The sequence below is a fragment of the Gymnoscopelus microlampas genome, assembly GCF_963454915.1.
Source record: "Gymnoscopelus microlampas genome assembly, chromosome: 6".
NCBI lineage: Eukaryota > Metazoa > Chordata > Actinopteri > Myctophiformes > Myctophidae > Gymnoscopelus > Gymnoscopelus microlampas.
The window spans coordinates 51,307,540-51,326,799 of NC_139943.1; the positions used below are offsets into that span (position 1 = coordinate 51,307,540).

At 42.3% G+C, this 19,260-nt stretch overlaps 1 protein-coding gene across 1 annotated transcript in view; it reads left to right on the top strand.

Moving 5' to 3' along the window:
* The window catches only part of LOC311047895 (mucin-5B-like), a gene marked incomplete at both ends in the record, with an annotated part of 59,617 nt that overhangs the window by 25,328 nt on the left and 15,029 nt on the right, over positions 1–19,260 (top strand). Inside the window, 15 exons of the mRNA XM_084060844.1 lie at positions 865–1,144; positions 1,442–1,654; positions 2,012–2,169; positions 2,443–2,597; positions 10,007–10,058; positions 11,493–11,676; positions 11,815–12,001; positions 13,034–13,203; positions 13,326–13,395; positions 15,495–15,619; positions 15,731–15,762; positions 16,130–16,301; positions 16,447–16,694; positions 17,604–17,787; positions 17,926–18,112. Of these exons, the coding sequence (XP_083916970.1) occupies positions 865–1,144; positions 1,442–1,654; positions 2,012–2,169; positions 2,443–2,597; positions 10,007–10,058; positions 11,493–11,676; positions 11,815–12,001; positions 13,034–13,203; positions 13,326–13,395; positions 15,495–15,619; positions 15,731–15,762; positions 16,130–16,301; positions 16,447–16,694; positions 17,604–17,787; positions 17,926–18,112 (2,417 nt within the window). The remainder of the gene's footprint in view (positions 1–864; positions 1,145–1,441; positions 1,655–2,011; positions 2,170–2,442; positions 2,598–10,006; positions 10,059–11,492; positions 11,677–11,814; positions 12,002–13,033; positions 13,204–13,325; positions 13,396–15,494; positions 15,620–15,730; positions 15,763–16,129; positions 16,302–16,446; positions 16,695–17,603; positions 17,788–17,925; positions 18,113–19,260) is intronic.

Here is a 19,260-nt window from a genome sequence, read left to right on the forward strand (position 1 = left end):
TACCACAACTACTCAAACTCCTACAACTACTCAAACTACCACAACTCCTCAAACTACCACAACTACCACAACTCCTCAAACTACCGCAACTACCACAAGTCCAACTCATGACACAACTACCACGACTCCAATTACAACTACTCAAACTACCACAACTCCCCAAACTACCACAACTCCCACAACTACTCAAACTACCACAACTCCTCAAACTACCACGACTCCAACTACAACTCCACAAACTACCACGACTCCAACTCCAACTATTCAAACTACCACGACACCCACAACTACTCAAACTACCACAACTCCCCAAACTACAACAACTTCAACAACTACTCAAACTACCACAACTCCAATGACTACAACTATTCAAACTACCACGACACCCACAACTACTCAAACTACAACTACTCAAACTACCACTACTCCAATGGCTACAACTACTCAAACTACCAAAACTCCCACAACTCCTCAAACTACCACGACTCCAATGACTACAACTACTCCAACCACCAAGACAACTATTACCCCTACTACTATGACAGTACCGACGACCAAACCCTGCTATGATTGTGAATGGTCAGACTGGACCAACAGCCATTACCCTGTAAATGGCGACGACACTGAAAGCATAGAAAACATAAAGCACATTGACCATTGTAACGTACAAGAAATCAAGTGTCGAGCTGCAGACTACCCACACACGCCTTTGGCTGATTTAGGACAAATTGTAACATGTGACCAGAGCGTTGGACTGGTTTGTAAAAGCCAGGACCAAGCGAGTTTTTTTTGGACATTCAGACGCGTTTTGTGCTTTGATTATGAAATATCTGTCAAATGTTGCGTTGACCGTTGCAAACCAAGAATTACTACTGGACCAACAACCACAATAATGCCTACCACAACTCCAACTACTCAAACTACGACGACTCCAACTCCAACTACTCAAACTACCACGACTTCAACTACAACTACTCAAACTACCCCTCAAACTACCACGACTCCAACTCCAACTACTCAAACTACCACAATTCCAACTACAACTACTCAAAAAACTACCACGACTCCAACTACAACTACTCAAACTACCACGCGTGGAACTACAACTACGACATGGACAACGATGCCTCCCACATCCTGCCGTGTTTGTAAATGGTCAGATTGGATAAATAACAATTACCCTTCGACCGGTGACGACACTGAAAGCATAGAAGGTTGTACCGAACCTTTAGAAATCGAGTGTCAAGCTGCACGTTTTCCAGGTGTTTCTTTGGGCGACGTAGGACAAGACGTTACGTGTGACCCAAGAGTTGGGCTGATTTGTAAAGGCCAGGACCAAGGCATACCGCCCGTATGCTTTGACTATAAAATACGAGTCAAATGTTGCTTTGATTGCGAGCCAACTACAGAAAGGACTACAAATCATAGCACCAAAGTGCAGACGACATCCACGACTCCAACTCCAAATACTCAAACTCCAACAACTACTCAAACTACCACAACTCCAATGACTACAACTATTCAAACTACCACTACTCCAATGGCTACAACTACTCAAACTACCAAAACTCCCACAACTCCTCAAACTACCACGACTCCAATGACTACTACTACTCCAACCACCAAGACAACTATTACCCCTACTACTATGACAGTACCGACAACCAAACCCTGCAATGATTGTGAATGGTCAGACTGGACCAACAGCCATTACCCTGTAAATGGCGACGACACTGAAAGCATAGGAAACATAAAGCACATTGACCATTGTAACGTACAAGAAATCCAGTGTCGCGCTGCAGACCGCCCACATAGGCCTTTGGCTGATATAGGACAAATTGTCAAATGTGACCGGAGCGTTGGACTGGTTTGTAAAAGCCAGGACCAACCGAGCTCTTTTTGGACATTCAGACGCGTTTTGTGCTTTGATTATGAAATACGAGTCAAATGTTGCATTGACCGTTGCGAACAACCAACTCCTACTATTACCCACATTACTACAACAACGCAGGCGACATCCATGACTCCAACTACAACGGCTCAAACTACCAAAACTCCCACAACTACCCAAACTACCATGACTCCAAAGACTACAACTACTCAAACTCCAACTACTCCAACTACCCCTCAAACTACCACGACGCCAACTACAACTACTCAAACTACCACGTCTCCAACTACAACTCCTCAAACTACCACAACTACAACTACAACTTCTCAAACTACCACGACTCAAACTACAACTCCTAAAACTACCCCTCAAATTACCACGACTCCAACTACAACTACTCAAACTACCACAACTACTCAAACTACCACGACTCCAATGACTACAACTACTCAAACTACCACGACCCCCACAACTACTCAAACTACAACTACTCCAACCACCAAGACTACTATTACCCCTACTACTATGACAGTACCGACAACCACACCCAGTACTACTACTCAAACTACCACTACCCCAATGGCTACAACTACTCAAACTCCCACAACTCCTCAAACTACCACGACTCCAATGACTACAACTACTCCAACCACCAAGACAACTATTACCCCTACTACTATGACAGTACCGACAACCACACCCTGCCGTGATTGTGAATGGTCAGACTGGACCAACAGCCATTACCCTGTAAATGGCAACGACACTGAAAGCATAGGAAACATAAAGCACATTGACCATTGTAACGTACAAGAAATCCAGTGTCGAGCTGCAGACTTCCCACATACGCCTTTGGCTGATTTAGGACAAATAGTCACATGTGACCAGAGCGTTGGACTGGTTTGTAAAAGCCAGGACCAACTGAGTTTTTGGTCTTTGGACTTTTGGACATTCAGACGCGTTTTGTGCTTTGATTATGAAATACGAGTCAAATGTTGCGTTGACCGTTGCCCTACAACTACTACTGGACCACCGACAACAACATCAGTAACAACAACAACACCGCCTTCAACAACATTATGTTACTGCAAGTACAAGGGTCTAACCTACCCTCCTGGTAAGTTGATCACAAATTGTTATTTTTCACTGAATGTTAAAGGATATTTCACTTTCAAACATGTTTGGGGTCATTGCAAAGGGACTACACCATGAATTCTAACTTGTTCTTCTTTTTGGTGTGTTTTTGGTCTCCCCTACCTCTCTTCTATCCCCAAAAATACCCCAGTTTGAACACTCAGGCTTTCACAGCAAATCTGGGGTTTTCTGTAAATTGGTCTCAAAACAGGCCAAACTGATTTGCACCCTGACGTGACGTCACGTCAGGGTACAATCCCTCCCGTTTTTCAGTTCCAACCAATTTTTTTTTCCCACACAGAACCAGGAGAAAACATGCATACAAACTGGCTCAATAGTGCCCCGTGCCAAACAGGACAATGTGGTATTGCAGGTGAAAGTGCTTTATAAGCCAGAGAGAAGTTAGTTGGAATGAGTAGGCCTATATCTGAGGTTTGATTTAGGCTCAAACCTTTTGAAAAACGTTTGAGGGACATAAACAATGATATTAAATATTATTATTTTTTAAATTCATGGTGTTGATCCTTTAACGTCTACTCAGGCTTTTGTGTTTCACCCCAGACAGTTTTTAAGTTGCTTGATAATTCAGCATTTAGATTTTTGATATAAATTGTATCAGACACGCCCCCTTCCTATACGAACCCATTGTAACTTCAAACTCCATTTTAAACATGTTACATCCATTGAAAACACACGTCCTTAGTTCTGGTGACTGCTATTGTCCTTTAGGCTATGTAATGGGCCGTGTTTTTTCAATTACTTTTTTCATTTATTTAATTAAAGTTTATAATTGTATTTAATTTTTAACATTTTCCAAAAACATGATAATAAATGAAAAAATGTATTGACAAAACACGGCTACCTCACGTATTAGAAAGGAGGAAGGGGGCGTGTCTGATAAAAATCTATATCAAATATTTAAATACTGAATCAAGCAACTTAAAAACTGTCTGGAGTGAAACACACATGGCTGAGTTAATGTTAAAATGAACAGGTTCGAAAGTGAAATATCCCTTTAATTCAATTCATGTTCTTAAAGGTAAACTATGTAACTTCTCTAGCTATCCGTTTGTAACAAGGATTCAAACGTGGGGGCGTTTGAATCCTTGTTACAAACACTTCGCTCGCTTGCGTTTCAGTGAACTGTTAATGACCATATTCTGAATTCCGAAAAAGAGGACAGTTCACGCATGCACGCGTGTGCACGCAAACATTTTCAGTTTTTTTCGGGTTGGTTACTTTCATGTTTTTTTTTTGTTACCTTAATTCGGTTAATTTGTTAATTCGGTACAAAAAATGTTCTCCATGAAGTGTAGATGTAGATGAGTTATTTTCAATGAATGACAGGCAGTGCGGTGTGCGTGCTGCCCAGTGTGTGTGAGTGCGAGTCTCGTTGCTGTCACTGTGTGCATGCATACTGTCAGCAGTGTTGCCAAGTCTCGTGACAGAAATAAGGAAACATGCCTCCAAAAACAAGCAAGAAAAACAAGCCAAATCTTGTCCAGAAGTTGCGGTAAATAAGCGGACATGGCAACACTGAGAGTTTGCTCGGCAGCTCATTGGCTCATTTACTCATGACACGACCAATGACAGTTATCGCTTTCATTGTTGCTAAGATACATCCCCCCATACTGATACACAGATACAGTAAATGCTAACCAAACTCTCAAAACCCTGGACATTTGAAGGATTTTATAAAACCCCCCCGGACAGACCGGACAGCCTCCCAAAAGAAGGCATGTCCGGGTAAAAGAGGACGTATGGTCACCCTAATTAACAAACATTCACACATAGGAAATTCCTTTGAACACATCCTTGCACCGTTAGTGTCTGGAAGTGGCATGGAAACCAAACAAATCTGCCATTGCAAAAAAAAAATTGCCCTCAGCAGATCTGGTCCGACACCGCTCAGTTGTGATTGGATTTCACTGTTTATGTTGTTGCTTGATTCAGTATTTAGATCTTTGATATTGATTTTATCAGACACGCCCTCTTCCTGTACAAACCCATTGTAGCCTCGATCTCCAGGCTTTTATTTTTGCTCAAAAAGAAAGCCTGGACCAAGCTGTTGACGTTTCTGGCATAGGAAGTGGGAGTCAACCTTTAATTTCCCCAACCAACCAGAGTGCAGTGGGCGTCGCTCCAAATGTTGTGACGTCAAGGCTCTCAATCCTGCACATTGGGGAGGAGGAGGGGCGCGGGCGCACAGATCGGTGAACCAATGGGAGCCCACGGATGTTTTCACCGGAGATTTCGAATCCGCCCCTTTATACCTGATATCAGGCGCGCTGGGGCAGGCTAAACCCATTGTAACTTCAAACGCCATTTTAATGTTAGATTGATTGAAAACACCTGTCCTTGGTTCAGGTGGCTGATATTGTCCTTTTAATACGTGAGGGAGCTGTGTTTTTTCCAATAACCTTTTTCATGTATTTTTTTCTCACGTTTTTGGATTAAAAAAATAATAATACAATTAAAAAATATAAATACATTGAAAATTCACGGCCCCATCACGTATAGGACAATATCAGTCACCAGAACCAAGGACGTGGGTTTTCAATGGCTGTAACATGTTTAAAATGGAGTTTGAAGTTACAATGGGTTTGTATAGGAAGGGGGCGTGTCTGATCAAATTAATATCAGAAAATCTAAATGCTGAATCAAGCAACTTAATCCATTAAGACCGGGAACGCAGCTGTGTGTCATTTTAAGATTTCTTTGGGCTATTCAAAAATAGCAGATCTACAAGCTCGTAGCGCGGCACTCGGTGCCGCACCAAAAAAAAAAGTGAAAATGTGTGCAAATCTTTGAATATATATATATATATATATATATATATATATATATATATATATATATATACATACACACTCACATTTTAAACTCAAATCTTTGCGGGGGGTCCCTGGAACAAAACATTTTCAGATGGGGGTCCGCGGCCAAATACATATCATTTTGGGGGGTTTTTCGGAAATTTAGAAGACATTTGTAGAATCCTCAGAAGCAAAGATTTTAGTTACAAATGTTAGTTTAAAAAAAAAATATATATATTCAAAGATTTGCACACATTTTCACGATTTTTCTAAAATAGCAGATCTACAAGCTCATAGCTTGCACTCGGTGCCGTGCTATGAGCTTGTATATCTGCTATTTTTGAATAGCCAAAGAGATCTGAAAATGACACACTGTCTGGGGTCATGTTTGATTCTGACATCACTAATCACTTCTCTCAGGTACTGTCATTTTTAATACATCATGTTAGATTCTAACGTGACTACTCACTTCTCTCAGGTACTGTCATTTATAATACAACTGACGGAGAAGGCTGGTGCGTCGCTGCATATTGCAGCTCATCCTGTGATATAGAACGGGAGTTCAGACGCTGTCACACGCCTGAGAACTGTTCTCACCTTGAGCCACCAAGACAGGTATTTCAACATAGTCGCATGCAGTGGTGGAAAGTAGCTAAGTACATGTACTTAAGTACTGTACTTAAAGGTAGGGTAAGTGATATTTTTTGGTTAAAACAAAAAATATTTTGTTGAAAGGTTAAAGCACTATGCAAGGGATAATGCATGGGGAGGTAGTCATTATTGAAATTTAAAGCCCGACAGGGCGATTGGTTAATCGCCCTGAAGGGCTTTAAATTTCAATAATGACTACCTCTCCATGCATTATCCCGCTTATTACACGGCTACTTAATAAATACACAAATACATTTACCCAAAAGTAACAACAAAACGAAGTATTTCCTTGCTTACGGCAATGAAAGTATTCCATAAGTATTGGGCTGGGCGGACAAGTTCGCCTCGGGAAACAAATGACAAAATGAAATTAAAAACTCGCCCCAAAACACACTCGCCCCCCATTCTATATACCACCGATTTGCCTGTAATGCCGCCGGATTTGCCCCGGGGCGACTGTGTTTTGGGGCGAGTGTTTTGGTATTCCCCCGTATGCGCCACGATAAACAAGGAAGTGCAGTGGATCAAATAGAATCACTTTTCGGTTATTGCATCGTCTATTTCTCACTTCAAATGTTTTCAAAAACATTGTTGAGAGCAACGTTTAGTTGTAAATTACATTGTTTGTTTGTTTACATGGCTGTCATGTTGGATAAAGCATAAAACCAAGCAGCGCAGGCCGCAGGTTGATATGAGCAGGTGTTCTGAGTCTCTGATTAGACAGTGGTCCGTTATTGAGCTCATCAGTCATTATCCAGAAATAATGACCGATGACTGACCAATCAGAATCGAGCATTCAACCAAGCCGTGTAATAAATTCTGATAGTAATCATTTCTATAGAGTGTTTGTTCAGTAACAGGAGTCTCCCTGTCTCTCCAGCTCTTTAATAAACAGAAAATACATTTTCCGGTAGGTGTCAAAATCTCAGCCAATCAGGAGAAAGTACCAATTTTTAAGCTTCATTTTTATAGTGTTCCAGTTCCAATTTTGCCTGCTCATTTCTTAGTGTCATCACTTCCAATTTCACTTGTTTAATCTATATCCTGATTGAGTTCTCTATCCTGATTGGATAAAATTGGAAATGAAACTGAAACAAAAATGCATTTTCTGTTTTATAAAGAGCTGGAGAGACGAGACTCCTTTTACTGAACAAACACTCTATAGCAATGAGTACTATCAGAATATAGAGCTATTAAACACTTATTTTAACCAAAGAAAATCACTTACCCTACCTTTAAGTACAATTTTGGGTTACTTTTTATTTTACTAGAATATTTCCAATTTGCAATACTTGACATTAACCACTTTAGCCCCTATTTTATCGGCTAAATGAAATAAATGAAATGAAAATAGCAGATCTACAAGCTCACAACGTGTCGCGACGTGACGTGTTGTGAGCTAGTAGATCTGCTATTTTCAAACATTAGCACTTTTACTTTTGGTACTTTAAGTATATTTTGATGCCAATACTTTTGTACTTTTACTCAAGTAACATTTTGAACAGGCCTTTTACTTGTAGCGGAGTGTTTTGGTATTGCTGCTTTTACTTATGTAAAATGTTTGAGTGCTTCTTCCACCACTGGTCGCATGTAGGGTTATGGGACGATGTGAACATTACATGTCACGATTATTGTGCGGAAAAATTATTGTGATAAACGATAGAATCACGATAATCAAAATATGCTTCAAACTTAAAAATGCCACTTTTTGTTAAAACACTTGAACCCCCCAACATCCCTACTCTGGGGGTAGCGTTAGCCAAAAATAGCCGATCTACAAGCTCACAGCACATTGCGTTGCAACGCGTTGTGAGCTTGTAGATCTGCTATTTTTGGCGAATCGATTTGTATAAAGTGAAATGAGAGCGTACCACATGCGCTCTTTATAGGTATGTTTAAGTATAGAGGGTTTAAGTGGTACTGAATTTGCAGCTCGACAAAAGGCTAGTGTATGACAGAGGACGATTTCACGATAAATACAAATCTCTGCGATGCGATTATTGTGAGCGTTTTGTTTTACCACGACAAAGAATAACAACGATTATCCCATCCCTATAGTTGCATGTAAACAGAAGTTACACAAAATGTAGATTTAAATACCATTCAGTCACATTTAAACCACAAAGGTTTTAGCCTCTTGAACCATACTGCCCTAAAAAGGCAATGCACAGTGACTAGAATCTTTGGAGATATTAACTTATTTATTAGTAATAATATGTAATGTACTATTTTTTTACATAGTAATATGGTACAATATTACTATTTTGGCAGTGTAATACCTTACACTACTCATTACTGGGTAAAATAATAATATTAGACTAATATATTAAAAGGAACTTGTTACTGCCCAACACCGGTGGGGGGTCCCTGCTTCATCTCTCTCTCAGCTAAGGGGTCCTTTGCCTGAAAAACGTTGAAGACCCCTGATCTAGACAGTATTCAACGAGCATCTTCGTGTAACGAAACAGGTTATAATCATGATTATACATGGGGATGAATTAATGCAATACTTGATTTAAAGGGCAAGGCCACTTTGGTAGAGGTTTGGGTTGTGTATTTACCTTGCCATTATGTAACTCCAAAGGTGGAATAATCGCTCCATTGATTAGAACTTGATTATTCTAAATGTGCTCCTCATTGACTTACATTGTAAGATAAAACAGCTTTCAAAGTCACTCTATAAGCACGTAAACGAACACAAACAAAGCTGATTCAGACAATATAGAACATCAAAAAACCCAGTACTGTTTTTTTTTTTTATAAAAATGTTAACTTCCTGCTGATTTTACTATTTGAAGATCCGGATCCGGATCCGCAAATCCAGTCCAGGTTTTCTTCTTAATAAAAATAGCAAAATCAACAGGAAGTTAACATTTTTATTTAAAAAAAAAAAACAGTACAGGGTTTGGTGATGTTCTATATTATCTGAATCAACTTTGTTTGTGTTTGTTTATGTGCTAAAATAGTGACTTTGAGAGCTGTTTTACTGTACAATGTAAGTCAATGAGGAGCATCTTTTGAATTATCAATTTCTAATCAATGGAGCGATTATTTTTGATTTCTTGTCCACCATTGGAGTTATATCATGGCAAGGTAAATACACATGGTCTTGCCCTTTAATTGCAGTAGGACGCCTGCAGGCCCCGTTTAGACGACAATGGTCTCTAGAGAAAACGGCGAAATAAAATATCAGATACAGTATGCCTTCCGTTTAGACGGCAATGGCATTTTCGGGGGTTTGAAAACGCAAAAGTTTCCGGAGTGGAAGTCTTTGAAAACACAATATAAAACGGGCATTACGGGGGGAAACCGCAAAAGGTGCGACGTCATCATGGCTCGCGTCGGCTCACGCCATGTATGCCGTTGCATTGATGTAAACAAAGGGTCGTGATGGGAAGTAGAACGGACGTGGTTCTATACACATGCGTGACTGGTCTATCTGGCAGCGCCACCTAGCCACCTGGCATGCACACTACAGTGTTTTCAATAATTGTTGCGCCCTTCTCTTTCTTCCTAACAGGAAGGTGAAACCTGGAAGCCAGACAACTGTACCACTCAAATATGTGACGCTGGTGAAGTCATTACAGAGTATCATCCCTGTCCGCCAGTGATCATACCTGTATGTGAAAATAACTTACAGCCGGTTAAGGTTTACGATGAAACGGGATGCTGTTTCCAGTATGAATGCAAATGTAAGTTTTATTTAGACTAAATCTAAATTCACAAAACCTTCACACTTGCCATAATTTGTCAAAACGTAAGTTATCCCTGTGACAGTCTGTTTATTGACTCCATTACTTCATACATTTTTCAGGCATCTGCTATGGCTGGGGCGATCCTCATTACGTCACATTTGACGGTCAATATTACAGTTTCCAGGGAAATTGCACTTATGTCTTGGTTAAAGAGATTATTCCACAATACAATTTCACCATTCTTATTGATAACGAGAACTGTGGTAGCAACGGTGCTCCGGTATCTTGTGTACACGCCTTGACGGTGCGTTACAAAACATATGAGGTTACCCTTCAGCAAGAGAGGACCCCGCAGACTGTGAACGTTGTAAGTATTTATGTAATTTAAATTTCATTATATATTATACATTATTATAATTTTTAAATGATTGATTACAAACTCGAAAAATGCTCCTCGGATCACAGGTCTCCGCCAGGTCAGGTATGTTAGTGTGGCCTCCTGGTGGCGCTATAATAGGCCAATGTGAAAAGGGTGCCATTTCTTCTTAGGCCTTTCAAATCGGACACTGCATTCATGATTTGAGGCATTTTGTTCCAAAAATGTGTTTTGCTAAATTAGACCTGCTGGTGGCGCTATAACAGGCAACAATGTGAAAAGGGTGCCATTTCTTTCTCGGCCTAGTGGGAAGGTGTGCGCCAAATTTCACGGAAATCGCATGCTGCGTTGATGATTTGAGGCATTTTGTTCAAAATGAACCAATCCTGCAAACTTTAGAAGCCAATCTTAGCCAATCAGGATAGAATATGGAAAATCGGACAGATCCGTGTTGATCACATGACTATAGAGATACTGTGTACTGATCTGCGTGAGGTTTGGACAAAATATGTAGGAGTGATATCCAAAAATGTGTTTTGCACAAATCGGCCTCCTGGCGGCGCTATAACAGGCCAATCTGAAACATTCGGGGCGGAGGTTCGGCTTTGGCATCGAGGGAGTGTGTGTGCACAGTTTTGCAGCAGCCGGGTTAACGGTGCCGGAGATTAGCTGTTCACAGACAGACACACGGACGGACAGGGTGCAAAACATACTCTCGCCATGCCTTTCGGCCTGGCGGAGAAAATAATGTATTGTATATGTAATGCGTCACCATTCCCACTGTAATGAGGCTTTAATAATGTTGTATAAATCATATTTTAAAGGAAAATTTAAATTAATGTCATTCTTCTTGAGACAAAATTACGCTTTTAGTGAAAATATCTCATAGTTAGAGCGATGACTCCATGAACTCTAACTTACTTTGCAAATTCCAGGTGCTCGTCAATGGCAAGCGTGAAACCCCAACCTTTTCTAATGATGACTTTACAATAACAAGCAGTGGGATTGAGATGCTGTTGAAAATCCCGGCGATCAAGGCCACTGTGACGTTCAAAGGGTTTCTCTTCAGTGTGGACCTGCCTTTTAACCTCTTCCACAACAACACAGAGGGACAATGTGGTGAGATGATCATTTTAAGACCCTTGTGGCAATAACATTGATAAGGCGGAATGAACAGAAATTTGTAATTAGATATTTATTATTTAATTTGGTGTGAAACATTATTAATAGATTGTGTTCATATTTTCCCCTCAAAAGGAGTATGCGACAACAACCAGTCGAATGAGTGCAGGCTGCCAAACGGAACGATTCATTCCTCTTGTTCTGAGATGGCACATGAGTGGCAAGTAGAGGACCACGACAAGCCGTATTGTCAAGAGCCCCCGCCTCCACCACCACCCCCCCCAAACTGTACGGCTGAGATCTGTCAACTCATAATGAGCAGGTATGAAATAACAGAGTGACAAACAAATCATAGTGAGCAGGTATGAAATAACGGTGTGACAAACAAACGAGGCAAAGTAATGCCAACGTCGACACATTCTCACTCCCAACTCGTCTCATATGACTAGGGTTGCCAACTTTCAGAAATGGAAATACCGGACACATGCTTTTTTTGGGCGGATTTTGGTACTTTTTTCCAATGTTTTTTGTACTTTATTTCGGTGTTAGTGTTAGGTTAGGATTATGTTATTTAATTATTTTGGGGGAGCCAGACCCCAAAACTCCTGAAATGCATAGAAATCTATGAAATCTATATAAATAAATTTAAAAAATCTATGAAATTTATATAAAAAAAGCCAGCCCCCCAAACCCCTAAAATACATAGAAATCTATGCATTTTGGAACAGTATAATAATATATAGCACACTATATATAGCTAACCTGCTGCTGCAGCCGCGGGGGGAGGAGGAGGAGAGGAGATAACTCATTCTTTCATAATATCCACACAGTTTTGGGGCCAGGCACGTTGGCGGTTATGCTGTTGTAGCTCAGTCCGTGTCTAACTAACTATAAGCTAGTATGATATACCGTAACATGCAGCAACTTATTTTCGGTAGAGCAATGCCAATGTTAGATACACGTGCACCTTTATTTTGTTTCGCCCGCTTCAACCAGCGCACATTTTTCCACAACACAATGAGGAAAGTCTCACACATGGCACGCGAGAGCACGAACACTGAGCCTGCCCTGTCAACTGAGCGGCACCCCCAGGGTCCTAGCGCCCTTCGGATACAGCACACAAACACAGAGGCAGGCAGACAAACATAATTACCCTTTACCGGGACAAGTGAAGTCCAGTACGGGACGCGCCTCTGTTGGTCAAAATACGGGGCGTCCCGGGCTAACTCTGTTGGCAACCCTTACATATGACTCATATGATCGTCAGTTTATGTTAACGTCAGAGGGAGAATGCCAACATACGTTGCATTTGGACTTGACAATTGACACCGTGCCTCTCTTCTCTCACGTCCAGTGTTTTTGAGGAGTGCCACGCTGCGGCGCCACCAGGACCGTTCTACCAGGCCTGTACGTTTGACGAATGTCACACTCGCATGGGCTGCACCAGTCTGGAGACGTACGCAGAGGTCTGCGCCCAAGCGTTTGTATGTGTCGACTGGAGGACGGCCACCAACGGCACATGTGGTAATTTAACCTTTCATTTTATACTTACTTAAACCCTATTTTAGACTGTTTGCTTACTGGATCATCATTTGAAATTGTATAAAGAATTTCGTTTTTTCTTTTTATGTCCCCTCTTATTGCAGAATATGAATGTCCAGAGGACAAAGTTTACAAGCCTTGTGGTCCATCTGATCCACCAACATGTAATGCAAGGTATCCGTCTGTCTGTCTGTCTGTCTGTCAATACATACAGTACATGTCATACACACTAGGGGTGCAGCGGTTTTTGGTTTGCACGGTTCAATACAACTTAACGAACCAAAGGTTAAAAAAAACATCACTCCCGGGATTCCCCTCGGCCTGCGAGTGAATCCAGCTGGTGTTGCTCGCCAAAAACGGCCGATCCAGGAGCATCACGACACATTGGGAGTCTGTAGATCGTCTATATTCGGCAGGCGACATCATCGCATTGATAAATGAGCATAATGACTAGCCTACCTGACGTTATTGCTGTCCTCTCCACTCGTAGCAGGGGCTCATTAGAAGTTATGACTGTAGAAAGGAACTCTTCTTGTAAGCGTTATAAGCTTTCTAAAAATCCTAAAGCTGGGGCCGATGTCACGTCCGTCTATTGCTTCTCTGAGTGACGAAGGATCATTCCTAAGCTGTGTTAGAGCGCCTTCTTGTGGAATTAAAAAAAAAAAAATATTGAAAATAGTACGCATATCTGCGTCCTTGGCGGGTAATGTGTTAAAATCCGATGTTTAATTGCCGTAAACTAAACTTTGAAGTGATTTTTTTGGCGACGTACCTCCCCCTATTCCCTATACAGCACACTTGTGAGGCATGTGTACACACACACACACACACACACACACACACACACACACACACACACACACACACACACACACACACACACACACACACACACACACACACAATGTATATATTTGTACGTACGTATGTATGTGTGTATATGTATACCAGTAAGACTCCCTAATCGGGAGATAAGCGACCGTAGGTCACATGTATACAGATTGTTTGTGGGGGGCAAGCCCCCGAGTTACGGCATTTTATGTGAGCTGCAGTGGCAGGGGGTCCTCCACTGGGGGCGCCACCACTTTTGCATCCGTTCTGGAGCACCAGGAGTGGGTGGTCCCCGGGAATGCCCCGTGAGCAGCCCCGTTGGGGTGGTCATTTGGTAATTAGTCCACATGTGCTCATTTTTTACACTTGGGGGTCCCCGAGGCAGCTGGGGGTCCCTGGAGCTCCTTGGAGGGTGTAGTTTGGCAGGTAAGGAGTGTGTGTGCAAAATGTGGCATGGATCGGGGCAATGGGTGCGGAGATATGAGCAGGGCAAAAGTGTGACGTGTGTGACGGAGTGACGGACGGACACCTGGTGCAGCTTTCTGTAGTAAGTGCGACCTACGGTCGCAACCAGTAAGACTCCCTAATCGGGAGATAAGCGACCGTAGGTCACATGTATACAGAAGAGGGCTGTAACGGCGATTGGTTCCTAGTTGTGTGGGCAATGTATAGTTTTGTTTGGTGGTCTAAGAAATGTGGTGGCAGGCATGTTGATGACATGAGTGTAGACATACTGTGTAGTGTGTAGCAATTTGCGTGTTTTTAGGGGCAAAACTGTAGGAGTAGTGGGCAAAAATGTGTTGTGAAAAGCGGCCTGAAGGTGGCGCTAGAAGAGGGCCATGTGAGAAATTAGGGGTGGGGTGTCCGCGTTGCCTTGGCGGACGAATAGGTACCGGCCGCGGCTCTCCCGGACGCTCCTAGCCCGAGTTACGGCATTTTATGTGAGCTGCAGTGGCAGGGGGTCCTCCACTGGGGGCGCCACCACTTTTGCATCCGTTCTGGAGCACCAGGAGTGGGTGGTCCCCGGGAATGCCCCGTGAGCAGCCCCGTTGGGGTGGTCATTTGGTAATTAGTCCACATGTGCTCATTTTTTACACTTGGGGGTCCCCGAGGCAGCTGGGGGTCCCTGGAGCTCCGGGGGTCCTTGGAGGGTGTAGTTTGGCAGATAAGGAGTGTGTGTGCAAAATCTGGCATGGATCGGGGCAACGGGTGCGGAGATATGAGCAGGGCAAAAGTGTGACGGGACGTGTGTGACGGAGTGACGTGACGGACGGACACCTGGAGCAGGTTTCTATAGTAAATGCGACCTACGGTCGCAATTATACATACATACTGTAGATTATATGTTGATCTAATTTCTATCTTAATTCCTAATCCACATACACACATGTTGTAGTTACTGTCTGTAATTCTGGACCGTAATGCATCTTCTTAACATTTAGATACGTTGAATCGTGCCAGGGACAACACAACGAGCTGAACCCCCGATGCCAGTTTAAGGAGGGCTGTTTCTGTGCTGAGGGGACAACGTTGCTCAATTCAACCTCTGACTCCTGTGTTTCTACCTGTGAGAACATGGCATCATTGATCTGCGTTCATTTATCGTCTTTCTAAGAGAAAACTTGTATTAAATGCTCCAGTGAAAACAATCACCCGTTTCTCCTTCTTTCTGTTTAAGGTTGCTTTGGACCTGATGGAGAACCTAAAGAGGTACGGCAGGGGTGATGTAACTTTGATGATGGAGAGGGCCACTATAATTCCACACTCACTCCAGAGGGACACATTACATATACTGTCGGGCAGACAACTCTTATCTCCGTATTTTAACTTCTTTCATAAATTAATGCTGTACTTGGCCATTTGGAAGCCCATGAGGGTCCCTGGACCCCAACTTTAGACCCACTGGTGTAGCAGAGTGTTTCCAGTGAGCCAAAATGCACACAATATCAGCACCCTGACTCTGTTTGACCAGAATGGAACAGAGCCTTCATTAGTATCATTGGTAACACCTGTGAATGTCTTCATAATATGGCTGCTGTGAATAGAGCCTATTGTTGCGCCCTTCTCTTCCTAACAGGAAGGTGAAACCTGGAAGCCAGATGACTGTACCACTCAAACATGTGACGCTGGTGAAGTCATTACAGAGTATCATCCCTGTCCACCAGTGATCATACCTGTATGTGAAAATAACTTACAACCGGTTAAGGTTTACGATGAAACGGGATGCTGTTTCCAGTATGAATGCAAATGTAAGTTCAATTCAGACTAAATCTAAATTCACAAAACCTTCACACTCGTCATAATTTGTCAAAACGTTGTCAAAGTTATCCCTGTGACAGTCTATTTTTGTTCCCCAACGTGTTTATTGACTCCATTACTTCATTAATTTTTCAGGCATCTGCTATGGCTGGGGCGATCCTCATTACGTCACATTTGACGGTCAATATTACAGTTTCCAGGGAAATTGCACTTATGTCTTGGTTAAAGAGATTATTCCACAATACAATTTCACCATTCTTATTGATAACGAGAACTGTGGTAACAACGGTGCTCCGGTATCTTGTGTACACGCCTTGACGGTGCGTTACAAAACATATGAGGTTACCCTTCAGCAAGAGAGGACCCCGAAGACTGTGAACGTGGTAAGTATTTATGTCATTTCAATTTCATTATATATTATACATTATTATAATTTTTAAATGATTTATGATAGAAAAATGCTCCTCGGAGAAACAGGTCTCCGCCAGGTCAGGTATGTCAGTGTGGCCTCCCGGTGGCGCTATAATAGGCCAATGTGAAAAGGGTGCCATTTCTTCTTCAGCCTTTCAATCGGACACTGCATTCATGATTTGAGGCATTTTTGTTCCAAAAATGTCTTTTGCTAAATTAGACCTGCTGGTGGCGCTATAACAAGCAACAATGTGAAAATGGTGCCATTTCTTCCTTGGCATAGTGGGAAGGTGCGCGCACAATTTCATGGAAATCGCATGCTGTTCAAAATGAACCAATCCTGCAAACTTTAGAAGCCAATCTTAGCCAATCAGTTTAGAATATGGAAAATCGGACAGATCCGTGTTGATCACATGACTATAGAGATACTGTGTACTGATTTGCGTGAGGTTTGGACAAAATCTGTAGGAGTGATATCCAAAAATGTGTTTTGCACAAATCGGCCTCCTGGCGGCGCTATAACAGGCCAATCTGAAACATTCGGGGCAGAGGTTCGGCTTTGGCATCGAGGGAGTGTGTGTGCACAGTTTCGCAGCAGCCGGGTTAACGGTGCCGGAGATTAGCTGTTCACAGACAGACACACGGACGGACAGGGTGCAAAACATACTCTCGCCATGCCTTTCGGCCTGGCGGAGAAAATAATGTATTGTATATGTAATGCGTCACCATTCCCACTGTAATGAGGCTTTAATGATGTTGTATAAATCTTATTTTAAAGGAAATTTTAAATTAATGTCATTCTTCTTGAGACAAAATATCTCATAGTTAAGCAGAGTTAGAGCGATGACTCCATGAACTCTAACTTACTTTGCAAATTCCAGGTGCTCGTCAATGGCAAGCGTGAAACCCCAACCTTTTCTAATGATGACTTTACAATAACAAGCAGTGGGATTGAGATGCTGTTGAAAATCCCGGCGATCAAGGCCACTGTGACGTTCAAAGGGTTTCTCTTCAGTGTGGACCTGCCTTTTAACCTCTTCCACAACAACACAGAGGGACAATGTGGTGAGATGATCATTTTAAGACCCTTGTGGCAATAAAATTGATCAGGCGGAATTAACATAAATTTGTAATTAGATATTTATAATTTAATTTGGTGTGAAACATTATTAATAGATTGTGTTCATATTTTCCCCTCAAAAGGAGTATGCGACAACAACCAGTCGAATGAGTGCAGGCTGCCAAACGGAACGATTCATTCCTCTTGTTCTGAGATGGCACATGAGTGGCAAGTAGAGGACCACGACAAGCCGTATTGTATAGAGCCCCCGCCTCCACCACCACCGTCCCCAAACTGTACGGCTGAGATCTGTCAAATCATAATGAGCAGGTATGAAATAACAGAGTGACAAACAAATCATAATGAGCAGGTGTGAAATAACAGTGTGACAAACAAACGAGGCAAAGTAATGCCAACGTCGACACATTCTCACTCCCAAATCGTCTCATATGACTAGGGCTGCCAACTTTCAGAAATGGAAATACCGGACACATGCACGCGAACACGTGCACGTGTCTTTTTTGTCCGCATTTTGGTACTTTTTTCATTTTTTTGTTACTTTATTTCGGTGTTAGGGTTAGGTTAGGATTATGTTATTTCAGGCGCGCGGGAAGTACTTAATAGCCAGGGGGGCTGAGCGTCGGGGGGAATCTGCTTGACGTATGCGCGCGCGCGATTTTTCGGTTTCGGGTCGAAAAATGTGCGGGTTTGGGTGGGTTTTGGCACTTTTTTTCCTTTACTTTATTTCGGTTTTAGGGTTAGGGTTAGGGTTAGGTTAGGGTTACGTTATTTAATTCTCGTTCTCATAAATAAAATTTAAAAAAATCTAAAAATCTAATAAAAAAAAAATCCCTTCCCATCACCAGGGGGGCTGCAGCCCCCGTAGCCCCCCCCTTCCCGCGCCACTGTGTTATTTAATTATTTTGGGGGAGCCAGACCCCCAAACTCATGAAATGCATAGAAATCTATGAAATCTAAATAAATAAATAAATACATCTATGAAATATACATTAAAAAAGCCAGCCCCCCAAACCCCTAAAAAATATAGAAATCTATGCATTTTGGAACAGTTACTATATATAGCTAACGTGCTTCTGCAGCCGCGGGGGGAGGAGGAGGAGAGGAGACAACTCATTCTTTCATAATATCCACACAGTTTTGGGGCCAGGCACGTTGGCGGTTATGCTGTTGTAGCTCAGTCCGTGTCTAACTAACTATAAGCTAGTATGATATACCGTAACATGCAGCAACTTATTTTCGGTAGAGCAATGCCAATGTTAGATGCACGTGCACCTTTATTTTGTTTCGCCCGCTTGAACCAGCGCACATTTTTCCACAAACACAATGAGGGAAGTCTCACACATGGTACACGAGAGCACGAACACTGAGCCTGCCCTGTCAACTGAGCGGCACCCCCAGGGTCCTAGCTCCCTTCAGGTACAGCACACAAACACAGAGGCAGGCAGACGCACAGAATT